The following is a 13276-nucleotide window of genomic DNA, read 5'->3' as shown; positions in this document are numbered from 1 at the left end:
GCAAGGAATGGCTGAGGTAAGTAGGAAAGGAATAGCTGAGGTATGTAGGCAAGGAATAGCTGAGGTAAGTAGGCAAGGAATGGCTGAGGTAAGTAGGCAAGGAATGGCTGAGGTATGTAGAAAAGGAATAGCTGAGGTAAGTAGGCAAGGAATAGCTGAGGTAAGTAGGCAAGGAATGGCTGAGGTAAGTAGGAAAGGAATAGCTGAGGTATGTAGGCAAGGAATAACCAAGGTATGTAGGCAAGGAATAGCTGGGGTAAGTAGGCAAGGAATAGCTGAGGTAAGTAGGCAAGGAATGGCTGAGGTATGTAGGAAATGAATAGCTGAGGTAAGTAGGCAAGGAATGGCTGAGGTATGTAGGCAAGGAACAGCTGAGGTATGTAGGAAAGGAATGGCTGAGGTAAGTAGGCAAGGAATAGCTGAGGTAAGTAGGCAAGGAATGGCTGAGGTAAGTAGGCAAGGAATAACTGAGGTAAATAGAAAAAGAATAGCTGAGGTAAGTAGGCAAGGAATGGCTGAGGTAAGTGGGCAAGGAATAACCGAGGGATGTAGGAAAGGAATAACTGAGGTAAGTAGGCAAGGAATGGCTGAGGTATATAGGAAATGAATAGCTGAGGTAAGTAGGAAAGGAATGGCTGAGGTAAGTAGGAAAGGAACAGCTGAGGTAAGTAGGCAAGGAATGGCTGAGGTATGTAGGAAATTAATAGCTGAGGTAAGTAGGCAAGGAATGGCTGAGGTATGTAGGCAAGGAACAGCTGAGGTAAGTAGGCAAGGAATGGCTGAGGTAAGTAGGCAAGGAATAACTGAGGTATATAGAAAAGGAATAGCTGAGGTAAGTAGGCAAGGAATGGCTGAGGTAAGTGGGCAAGGAATAACCGAGGGATGTAGGAAAGGAATAACTGAGGTAAGTAGGCAAGGAATGGCTGAGGTATGTAGGCAAGGAACAGCTGAGGTATGTAGGAAAGGAATGGCTGAGGTAAGTAGGCAAGGCATGGCTGAGGTAAGTAGAAAAGGAATAGCTGAGGTAAGTAGGCTAGGAATAGCTGAGGTAAGTGGGCAAGGAATAACCGAGGGATGTAGGAAAGGAATGGCTGAAGTATATAGGAAAGGAATGGCTGAGGTATGTTGGCAACGAATGGGCAGGTATGTAAAGGAGCAGTGTAGGAGGTATCGAAAAGGAAGAGAAACCCTGACTTTATGGCCAGAGTGGTATCCTAGACAGAGCAGGTCAGAAATTCAAGGTAATGGAGAGTAATATTCACCATTCAGCACTGTATCCAATGCCTGAACATATGGCTGCCAACTCGATGATTCGTTACTGAACACAATCTGCAAACCTTCTGTTTTAGGACGAATCATCAAACCTATTTTTGATGATTAAAAGAGGGGAGATTAAAATGAGTTTATGATCATCGTATCAGAATTGAAATACTATGGGGGAGAGTTATCAATGGTGGGGTAACGTGCACAGAATTTCCTCCTGGGTAATGGGGTTCAGTGTTCTCCTGTTACTCAATTTGAGTAGAAACATTTTCTATAGGAGGACGTTTTGTAAAGAGTTTGATTGGTGTTCTGGAAGAGCAGCATGTTTTTTATCCCTGGGAGAAGGTCTTACCTGGGTTAGCCAGACGGTCCGCATACGTTGGGAAATAGTCGTCGAGTGTCTGTAACATCACCCACATACTGAGACAAAACACAGCGGTGAGGAAGGCGTAAAACACCAGGTAGAAGGTTATAATTAGTGCTGTCGACAGAAACAGAAATACTTTGTTTATACATCCCTTTATTATTTTTTAGAGGACAGAAACGTAAAGCATTTGTCGAATAATTCCTGATAACTTTCATAGGTATATAAGTAAAGATACGAATGATTCCAGTGACTACGTCAAACATGAAAACCTGGAGCCCCCACTCATGATATTGTGTTTCTAGGAAGGATTTCAATAAGGCGGCAGGATGCTGCCTGGTAGGATTTGCTGCGTCTGACTAAGAGCATTAGTGAGCCTGAGCTCCGATGTTAAGACCTGGCCCTTGCTCTGCCTTTCACTTCCATCCAAAGGAGATTGAAGGGCTTGAGGTCAGGGTTCTGTGCAGCCAAACAAGTTCTTCCACGTTGTTTTTTTAAATACATTTCTGGAATGATCTTCTTTTTTGCTCAGGGCCTTCCTTTGCTAAAATTCAAAAGGGACTTTCTTTAACGTGTCACCACTAGGATACAGGTACAAATTCCACCAAAAATGCATTGTTTCTAAATCGTTAGAACTTTAATAATCAACTTAAAAACATTACTCCCGGCTGGTAACATTACAGTTACCATTATGGTTGTTGTGTGCTTGTGTGGTTGTTGTGTGCATGCATAGTTGTTGTGTTCTTGCATTGTAGCTTACTTGCATGGTTGTTTTGTGTGTACTTGATTATTGTGCTTGAATGGTTGTTGTGTGCTTGTTGTATGCGTATGTAGTTGTTGTGTGCGTACATGGTTGTTGTATGCGTGCGTGGTTGTTGGGTGCATACGTGGTTATTGTGTGCTTGCATGGTTCTTGTATGCGTGCATAGTTGTTGTGTGCATACGTGGTTGTTGGGTGCATACGTGGTTGTTGCGTGCTTGTGTGGTTGATGTTCACTGATATTTATCTTTCACAAACCGTGGGTTATGTTAGACCCGGGCAGCAGCAGCATGGCAGAGGTTTGACAGATGGCTTGTTAGTAAGCCGTAATGGTTGGAGAAAGGGCATTAACTCTCGGGATGAGAATATCATCACTGGTAAGACCCCACCTTGAATATGCTGTGGAGTTTTGGGCACCTGTTCTAAAGAAGGATATCATGGCACTTAAAAAAGTGCAGAGACGAGCTACAAAATGGATAAAAGGAATGGAGCATTTTAGCCATAAAAAATTTAAACCTGTTTAGTTTAGAAAAAGTATGCCTCAGAGGGAATATGATAACATTATACAAATATATTCGGGGCCATTATCTGGAAATCTATTCATAAACAGGGCTATACATAGGATAGGAGGTCATGCACTTAGACTGGAAGAAAGGAGATTTAGTATAAGGCAAAGAAAAGTTTTTTCAGTATGTGATATTCTCTGCCTGAAGAGTTGGTTTTATCAGAATATGTCCAGATGTTTAAACAGCAATTGGATAAATACTTACAAAAACATTATATTCAGGGATATAATTTTTAATTTGTGGGGTAATAGCTGCTTGATCCAAGGACTAATCTGACTGCCATTCTGGGGACAAGAAGGATTTTTTTTCCTAGTTTGTTATAAAATTGGAAGTGCATCAAACTGGTTGGATGTGAGAAGGGCTGAACTTGATGGACGCATGTCCCTTTTCAGCCTATGTAACTAAATAACTGGGAAACATGAGGAAAGTCACTGAGCTCTGCATTACAAATTATATTGTGTAGCCCTGTGACTGATTTTATACACCTGGCAGCATAGTTGAATTTACTAAAAGAGAGATTGTATATAACTGAGCATGTAGTGAAATACTGTATTCACATCTCAAACACACCTATGGGGCTACAATCTAAAGGCACCATCCCTGGTTAAATGCTTTGATCTGTACACATTAATCTGTGCACACATTGTAATTTACACAGAATAACTATATAATGTACACACATACACACACACACACACACACACACACTATAACCTAATCTGCACACTAATTAACACAGACATACACACACACTATAGCTGCCTGTAACTGTACGTACATATTGTAATTTACACCCTATAACACCTTATTCTCTACACACTTACAATTTACACAAAACAATAGAATATAAATCTATATTTACTTGTATTTATACTTACACACAAGCACACACAAAGCACCCTAATTTGAAGTATACATTTAATATCATTTATATTCAAACAATACTACCCAATTTAACTATTATCCCTTTTATTTTAATAGCATCACCATATTGTGAGGTTACGTTCATTTAGTAGTAAAACAAGCAGTGCTTGAAAAACCACCCCACGGGTTAAACCAACAGATATTATCTTACTCTACTGTAATACGCTTAGTGCGAGGTACGCGTCCAGCTGGTAAAGTAACGTCGAGCGTAAATAAAAAAATAAATATAGTGTATGATATATATTACACTTCAAACGTCTTTTCATTTCAGAAGTTTATAATGAATTACTATCCTTCTTTTACCCCAGCCCCCTAACTCTCTCTCCTGCCGGATACCCCCTTCTTTTACCCCAGCCCCCTAACTCTCTGTCCTGCCGGATACCCCCTTCTATTACCCCAGCTCCCTAACTCTCTCTCCTGCCAGATACCCCCTTCTTTTACCCCAGCCCCCTAACTCTCTCTCCTGCCGCATACCCCTTTCTTTTACCCCAGCCCCCAACTCTCTCTCCTACCGGATACCCCCTTCTTTTACCCCAGCTCCCTCTCTCTCCTGCCAGATATCTCCCTTCTTTTACCCCAGCCCCCTAACTCTCTCTCCTGCCGCATACCCCCTTCTTTTACCCCAGCCCCCTAACTCTCTCTCCTGCCGGATACCCCCTTCTATTACCCCAGCCCCCTAACTCTCTCTCCTGCCGGATACCCCCTTATAATTACCCCAGCCCCCTAACTCTCTCTCCTGACGGATACCCCCTTCTATTACCCCAGCCACCCAACTCTCTTTCCTGCCGGATACCCCCTTCTATTACCCCAGCTCCCTAACTCTCTCTCCTGCCGGATACCCCCTTCTTTTACCCCAGCCCCCTAACTCTCTCTCCTGCCGCATACCCCCTTCTTTTACCCCAGCCCCCCAACTCTCTCCCCTTCTTTTACCCCAGCTCCCTCTCTCTCCTGCCGGATATCTCCCTTCTTTTACCCCTGCTCCCTCTCTCTCCTGCCGGATACCCCCTTCTTTTACCCCAGCTCCCTCTCTCTCCTGCCGGATATCTCCCTTCTTTTACCCCTGCTCCCTCTCTCTCCTGCCGGATACCCCCTTCTTTTACCCCAGCTCCCTCTCTCTCCTGCCGGATACCCCCTTCTTTTACCCCAGCTCCCTCTCTCTCCTGCCGGATATCTCCCTTCTTTTATCCCAGCTCCCTCTCTCTCCTGCCGGATATCTCCCTTCTTTTACCCCAGCTCCCTCTCTCTCCTGCCGGATACCCCCTTCTTTTATCCCAGCTCCCTCTCTCTCCTGCCGGATATCTCCCTTCTTTTACCCCAGCTCCCTCTCTCTCCTGCCGGATATCTCCCTTCTTTTATCCCAGCTCCCTCTCTCTCCTGCCGGATATCTCCCTTCTTTTACCCCAGCTCCCTCTCTCTCCTGCCGGATATCTCCCTTCTTTTATCCCAGCTCCCTCTCTCTCCTGCCGGATATCTCCCTTCTTTTATCCCAGCTCCCTCTCTCTCCTGCCGGATATCTCCCTTCTTTTATCCCAGCTCCCTCTCTCTCCTGCCGGATACCCCCTTCTTTTACCCCAGCTCCCTCTCTCTCCTGCCGGATATCCCCTTCTTTTACCCCAGCTCCCTCTCTCTCCTGCCCCATCATTGAATTGATTACTTACCCCAGCTGCTCCCCGTTCTCCCCATGAATTCCCTGGTTCTTGGGTTCCATATAAACTCCTTGAGGTCTGCCATTACATCTCCGCAGCTCCGTTTCTGGCTCATTGCTGCCATCCTGGTATCTTCCTGTTACTGGTCCAAGTCGAGCTCCTTCACACAGACTGGCAGAACAGGCAGCACCTGTCTGTATATATAGAGCTCTCCCTGCCCCTCCTCCTCCTCACTAAACCCATCCTAAATGAGATAACAGCTAACCCTTCCAGGGCAAGATTAACCCTCAGGCCAACACAGACCTTGTCTTACAGGATCCTCCCTATAACACAAAGCCAACTTCTGACCTAGGGGCCAGCATTATTTCATAGAATAAAGCATAAATGCAGGAGAGGGATGCCACCCAGAAAGTCACCGCACTGGGAGCAAGATGCAATCACACAGACAGGGGGCACTATGGATCTCTCCCTCCCCCCGCAGGGTGACACGGTGACACAGGACACAGACAGGGGGCGCTATGGATCTCTCCCTCCCCCCGCAGGGTGACACAGTGACACAGACAGGGGGCACTATGGATCTGTCCCTCCCCCCACAGGGTGACACAGGGACACAGACAGGGGGCACTATGGATCTGTCCCTCCCCCCACAGGGTGACACAGGGACACAGACAGGGGGCACTATGGATCTCTCCCTCCGCAGGGTGACACAGGGACACAGACAGGGGGCGCTATGAGTCTGTCCCTCCCCCCGCAGGGTGACACAGTGACACAGACAGGGGGCACTATGGATCTGTCCCTCCCCCCGCAGGATGACACAGTGACACAGACAGGGGGCGCTATGAGAATGTCCCTCCCCCCGCAGGGTGACACAGTGACACATACAGGGGGCGCTATGAGACTGTCCCTCCCCCCGCAGGGTGACACAGTGACACAGACAGGGGGCACTATGGATCTGTCCCTCCCCCCGCAGGGTGACACAGGGACACAGACAGGGGGCGCTATGAGACTGTGCCTCCCCCCGCAGGGTGACACAGTGACACATACAGGGGGCGCTATGAGACTGTCCCTCCCCCCGCAGGGTGACACAGTGACACATACAGGGGGCGCTATGAGACTGTCCCTCCCCCCGCAGGGTGACACAGTGACACAGACAGGGGGCACTATGGATCTGTCCCTCCCCCCGCAGGGTGACACAGGGACACAGACAGGGGGCGCTATGAGACTGTGCCTCCCCCCGCAGGGTGACACAGGGACACAGACAGGGGGCACTATGGATCTCTCCCTCCCCCCACAGGGTGACACAGGGACACAGACAGGGGGCACTATGGATCTGTCCCTCCCCCCACAGGGTGACACAGTGACACAAACAGGGGGCGCTATGAGACTGTCCCTCTACCCCGCAGGGTGACACAGTGACACAGACAGGGGACACTATGGATCTGTCCCTCCCCCCACAGGGTGACACAGACAGGGGGCGCTATGAGTCTGTCCCTCCCCCCGCAGGGTGACACAGTGACACAGACAGGGGGCACTATGGATCTCTCCCTCCGCAGGGTGACACAGGGACACAGACAGGGGGTGCTATGAGTCTGTCCCTCCCCCCGCAGGGTGACACAGTGACACAGACAGGGGGCACTATGGATCTGTCCCTCCCCCCGCAGGATGACACAGTGACACAGACAGGGGGCGCTATGAGTCTGTGCCTCCCCCTGCAGGGTGACACAGTGACACAGACAGGGGGGCGCTTTGAGTCTGTCCCTCGTGCAGGGTGACACAATGACAGGGCGCTATGAGTCTGTCCCTCCCCCCACGCAGGGTGACACAGTGACACAGACAGGGGGCGCTATGAGTCTGTCCCTCCCCCTGCAGGGTGACACAGTGACACAGACAGGGGGCGCTATGAGACTGTCCCTCCCTCCGCAGGGTGACACAGTGACACAGACAGGGGGCGCTATGAGTCCCTCCCCCTTCAGGGTGACACAGTAACACAGACAGGGGGCGCTATGAGACTGTCCCTCCTCCCGCAGGGTGACACAGTGACACAGACATGGGGCACTATGGATCTGTCCCTCCCCCTGCAGGGTGACACAGGGACACAGACAGGGGGCGCTATGAGACTGTGCCTCCCCCCGCAGGGTGACACAGGGACACAGACAGGGGGCGCTATGAGTTTGTCCCTCCCCCCGCAGGGTGACACAGCGACACAGACAGGGGGCGCTATGAGTCTGCCATCCCCCGCAGGGTGACACGGTGACACAGACAGGGGGCGCTATGAGTCTGTCCCTCCCCCCGCAGGGTGACACGGTGAAACAGACAGGGGGCGCTATGAGTCTGCCATCCCCCGCAGGGTGACACAGTGACACAGACAGGGGGCGCTATGAGACTGTCCCTCCCCCGCAGGATGACACAGGGACACAGACAGGGGGCGCTATGAGTCTGCCCTCCCCCGCAGGGTGACACGGTGACACAGACAGGGGGCGCTATGAGTCTGCCATCCCCCGCAGGGTGACACGGTGACACAGACAGGGGGCGCTATGAGTCTGTCCCTCCCCCTGCAGGGTGACACGGTGACACAGACAGGGGGCGCTATGAGTCTGCCATCCCCCGCAGGGTGACACAGTGACACAGACAGGGGGCGCTATGAGACTGTCCCTCCCCCGCAGGGTGACACAGTGACACAGACAGGGGGCGCTATGAGTCTGTCCCTCCCCCTGCAGGGTGACACGGTGACACAGACAGGGGGCGCTATGAGTCTGTCCCTCCCCCCGCAGGGTGACACGGTGACACAGACAGGGGGCGCTATGAGTCTGCCCTCCCCCGCAGGGTGACACAGTGACACAGACAGGGGGCGCTATGAGACTGTCCCTCCCCCGCAGGATGACACAGGGACACAGACAGGGGGCGCTATGAGTCTGCCCTCCCCCGCAGGGTGACACGGTGACACAGACAGGGGGCGCTATGAGACTGTCCCTCCCCCGCAGGATGACACAGGGACACAGACAGGGGGCGCTATGAGTCTGCCCTCCCCCGCAGGGTGACACAGTGACACAGACAGGGGGCGCTATAGCTGGAATTTTTTGTACTGCACATTTGTATTTTTATGTTTTAACTAAAGAGGTCCCTGAAGAAGTTCTACTAGATTGAACGGAACGTGTTGGACGAGTGCTTTTTTTTACTAATAAATACACTTTTATTTTTACACTCTGATTCCTGCTCTCTTCTGGTGTCCGGGTTCCTAAATTCTGTGGATCCACACTCTACCCCCCTAATGGACTAGGGGTGGCACCCTGAAAGCGCTTTGATAGCCTCCACTCTGTGAGTGCTTCTGATAGTGTGTCTGTATGCATGCTTTTTATGGTTTTTCATTATGAGTTGCTAATTTTCTTGTAGGTTCAGACAGCGTCTTCCCCCTATTTCTCCTCCTGCAGCGTTACACAGTGATACAGATGGGGGCTCTATGCGTCTGTCTCCCCATCTTCAGGGTGACACAGTGACACAGACTGTTATGCTATGCAGGGTGATACAACAGGGGGCGCTATGAGTCAGTCCCTACAGGGTCCGCTACAGGGTGGCACAGACAGGGGGCGCTATGAGACTCTTCCTCCCCTGCTATGCGTCTGTAGGAATACTGTCAAAATACCCTATGCTTGGTATGAGTGTAGGATTACTGTCGATATACCCCATGCTTGGTTTGGGTGTAGGAATACTGTTGATATACCCCATGCTTGGTTTGAGTGTAGGAATACTGTCGATATACCCCATGCTTGGTTTTAGTGTAGGATTACTGTCGATATACCCTGTGCTTGGTTTGAGTGTAGGAATACTGTTGATATACCCCATGCTTGGTTTGAGTGTTACCACGGCAACGCTCTGATTGGGTCTCGCGAGATCCATGGTCTGCAGCTCTGCGGAGCTGCAGATCGGAAATGAGGGCCAACGGACCACCAGGGACCCCACCGGACCACCATGCAGCCCCCACTGGACCACCAGGGATTTAAGGTAATTTTTTTAGTCACCCCCCCTCTCCTCATCACCCCCCTCCCTCTCACAATCACCCCCCTCTCCTCATCACCCCCTCTCACAATCACCCCCCCTCTCCTCATCACCCCCCTCCCTCTTACAATCACCCCCCTCTCCTCATCACCCCCCTCCTCATCAACCCCCCCACTCACAATCACCCCCCTCTCCTCATCACCCCCTCCCTCTTACAATCACCCCCTCTCACAATCACCCCCCTCTCCTCATCACCCCCCTCTCACAATCACCCCCCCCTCTCCTCATCAGCCCCCTCCCTCTTACAATCACCCCCCTCTCCTCATCACCCCCCTCCTCATCAACCCCCCCACTCACAATCACCCCCTCTCCTCATCACCCCCTCCCTCTTACAATCACCCCCCTCTCACAATCACCCCCACTCTCCTCATCACCCCCCACCTCATCACCCCCTCCTTCTCACAATCACCTCCCTCTCCTCATCACTCCCTCCCTCTCACAATCACCCCCTCTCACAATCACCCCCTATCTCCTCATCAACCCCCTCCCTCTCACAATCAGTTGCCTTCTCCTCATCTCCACTTTTTTTTTATTTATTATCCGTGCCACATTTTTTATAAAGGTTAGTTCCAATCACAACATGTTTCATTTAACATATTGATATATATCACAGTAATGATGTATTTTATTGTCTCTCATGTAATTTACAAACTTAAAAATGGGAGGTGAAAGGGCCTCATAAGTGGAATAGCCTAGGGCCTCTTTTCATCTAAATCCGGCCCTGGATATACCCCATGCTTGGTTTGAGTGTAGGAATACTGTCAGAATACCCCATGCTTGGTATGGGTGTAGGAATACTGTTGATATACCCAATGCTTGGTTTGAGTGTAGGAGTACTGTCAGAATACCCCATGCTTGGTATGGGTGTAGGAATACTGTTGATATACCCCATGCTTGGTTTGAGTGTAGGAGTACTGTCAGAATACCCCATGCTTGGTATGGGTGTAGGAATACTGTTGATATACCCCATGCTTGGTTTGAGTGTAGGAGTACTGTCAGAATACCCCATGCTTGGTATGGGTGTAGGAATACTGTTGATATACCCCATGCTTGGTATGGGTGTAGGAATACTGTTGATATACCCCATGCTTGGTTTGGGTGTAGGAATACTGTTGATATACCCCATGCTTGGTTTGAGTGTAGGAGTACTGTCAGAATACCCCATGCTTGGTATGGGTGTAGGAATACTGTTGATATACCCCATGCTTGGTTTGAGTGTAGGAGTACTGTCAGAATACCCCATGCTTGGTATGGGTGTAGGAATACTGTTGATATACCCCATGCTTGGTTTGAGTGTAGGAGTACTGTCAGAATACCCCATGCTTGGTATGGGTGTAGGAATACTGTTGATATACCCCATGCTTGGTATGGGTGTAGGAATACTGTTGATATACCCCATGCTTGGTTTGGATGTAGGAATACTGTTGATATACCCCATGCTTGGTTTGGATGTAGGAATACTGTTTGTAAGGAAACCAAGTTTAACCAAACCGAGTTCGGTAGTTTCCTCCCGGACGGTCAGAGCCTAAGGTAGCGAGAGTCCGGTTCGGTAGTCACAGGAACGAAATCCCTACGGAATATAACAGCTGCATAAGATAATTCCCTTGTTACAGCATACGAATTCCAAAATAACAGTCAGAGTCCAGATTCAGGATACAAGCAGAACTAACGTTTATTCACACACATGGCTTTTTATGCAGGTCCCCATGCAAGGGGACATCCCACAGGGAGGAGTAATATTTATCCAATCCTGGACAGTAAAAATATAAAACACACCTAATACAAACAGGCAGTTCCCTCCCCTAGTCCTGGAGATAATCAGGTCTGATATAGTGCCAACCTAATTATCTCCAGGCTGAAAATTCACCATTTTCCCCAACTTCTGGAACACCCCTTTATACCTGGGGTATCCCCACAAATACTATATCCCCTGATAGCCCCGATCCGGGTGACCAACATATCCAAATTTCACCCGGATCGGTTCAGGGGTTCGCAAAAAGTATGGAAGTCCTTTGTGACCGGTCCACTGGGGGCGGACTGCCCAAAATAGTTCCAGAGGTTCGTGTGGTTTTGCCGGTCACTTCAGAAAAAGGGAAGAAATGCATAAAAGTACCGAATGAATTCCCCTGGCTCCTAGCAGCGATTGTTCCCCTCATTCGTGTGCATATTTGTACCGAATAGCGCTCTCCTAGCTAATCGGTATCACTAGTTCCAGCGTTCGCATGATGGAGACCGGTGTTTGGGAAGTCGAGTGTCCGATTTTAGTTCCAGACACTCGACGACCAAGTCCCGCTGCCTTTGTTTGGCGAAAAAAAAGATGGCCGCGGTTTTCTCTGCCACGTGGCGTTCGACAGTACGAACGCTGACCGCACACATAGAGGGTGAAAGTGATGCCGGCTTTGAAGTTAAGTGAGCCAGGGGTGGTCTCGGTTCGGCAGTCCCATCTGCCGAATGAAAAGTACACAAAAAAAACAAGAACTATGCAACAAAATATCGAATAATATAGTCATTTCTTCACACTGCTCCCCTATAAGTCCATAGGTCGGCATACCCGCCTAGACCCTGTCGGGTTGGCTTGGGGATGTCCGAGAAAAGTAGCGGTTTAGGAGTCCAGTTCGGTCTGGCGTGACAGGCCATCCGCATTACCATTTTGTTTTCCGGGCCGGTACTGCATAGTAAAATTATAAGGTTGAAGGGCTAGGCTCCACCGTAATAGCCTGGGATTGTCTCCAGCTACCCGGTTAAGCCATACCAGGGGGTTGTGGTCCGTCATAAGGGTAAATGCCCGCCCATACAAATAGGGCTGTAGCTTCTTGAGTGCCCACACGAGGGCCAAGCATTCTTTTTCTACGGTGGCATAGCTGACCTCTCGGGGTAACAGTTTACGGCTGAGGTATGCCACCGGGTGGTCCATGCCGTCTGTGCCCACTTGGCTTAGCACGGCTCCCAGTCCGAACATGGAGGCATCTGTGTGTACAAGAAATTGTTTAGTGTAGTCAGGTGCTGCCAACACAGGAGCCTCACTCAATGCCGCTTTAAGCTTCTGGAAAGCGTCCGTGCACTCTGGGGTCCAGGAAACCTGTTTGGGGAGGGCCTTTTTGGTAAGGTCGGTGAGGGGTTTGGCCAGGGCGCTGTACTCTGGGACAAACTTTCTATAATAACCGGCCGTCCCTAAGAAAGCTAGTACCTGGGTTTTGGTCCTAGGTTGGGGCCAGTTCGCTATGGCCTCTACCTTCGCTGGCTCTGGACGCTGTCTACCGGAGCCCACCCTGTGGCCGAGATACTGTACCTCGGCCAGACCTACGTGACATTTGTCGGGTTTTAACGTGAGCCCGGCGAGGTGGATTCGTTGGAGTACCCTGGACACATGGCCCAGATGGTCTCCCCATGTGCGGCTGTAGACGGCAATATCGTCTAGATACGCGCATGCGAAGTCCTGAAACCCCTCCAGGAGCCTATCGGCCATCCTCTGAAAGGTAGCCGGGGCATTCCTCATCCCAAAGGGCATAACCTTGAATTGGTATAGCCCGAAAGGGGTGACGAATGCCGACTTGGGGATGGCCGCAGGCTCCAAGGGGATCTGCCAATAACCTTTGCACAGGTCCAGGGTAGTCAAGTAGTTCCCCCCCGCCATACGGTCTAAGAGCTCATCTATTCTGGGCATGGGGTAGGCGTCTGTTATGGTACGATCGTTAAGCCT

The 13276-nt window shown here is 50.2% G+C and overlaps 1 protein-coding gene across 2 annotated transcripts in view; it reads right to left on the bottom strand.

The window, feature by feature from the left end:
* The window catches only part of LOC134601576 (sodium/potassium-transporting ATPase subunit beta-2-like), a 31343-nt gene extending 25664 nt beyond the window's left edge, over window positions 1-5679 (bottom strand). For both annotated transcript variants that reach the window (XM_063446099.1, XM_063446100.1), the window contains exons 1-3: window positions 5536-5679; window positions 1616-1744; window positions 1263-1364 (exon numbers count right to left, since the gene is read on the bottom strand). In XM_063446099.1, the coding sequence (XP_063302169.1) occupies window positions 1263-1364; window positions 1616-1744; window positions 5536-5647 (343 nt within the window). In that variant the 5' untranslated portion in view covers window positions 5648-5679. The remainder of the gene's footprint in view (window positions 1-1262; window positions 1365-1615; window positions 1745-5535) is intronic.
* Window positions 5680-13276: the final 7597 nt, after the last annotated feature.

The sequence above is a fragment of the Pelobates fuscus genome, chromosome 3 (assembly GCF_036172605.1).
Source record: "Pelobates fuscus isolate aPelFus1 chromosome 3, aPelFus1.pri, whole genome shotgun sequence".
Classification (NCBI taxonomy): Eukaryota; Metazoa; Chordata; class Amphibia; order Anura; family Pelobatidae; genus Pelobates; species Pelobates fuscus.
This window is presented reverse-complemented; position numbering and strand designations above follow the sequence as displayed.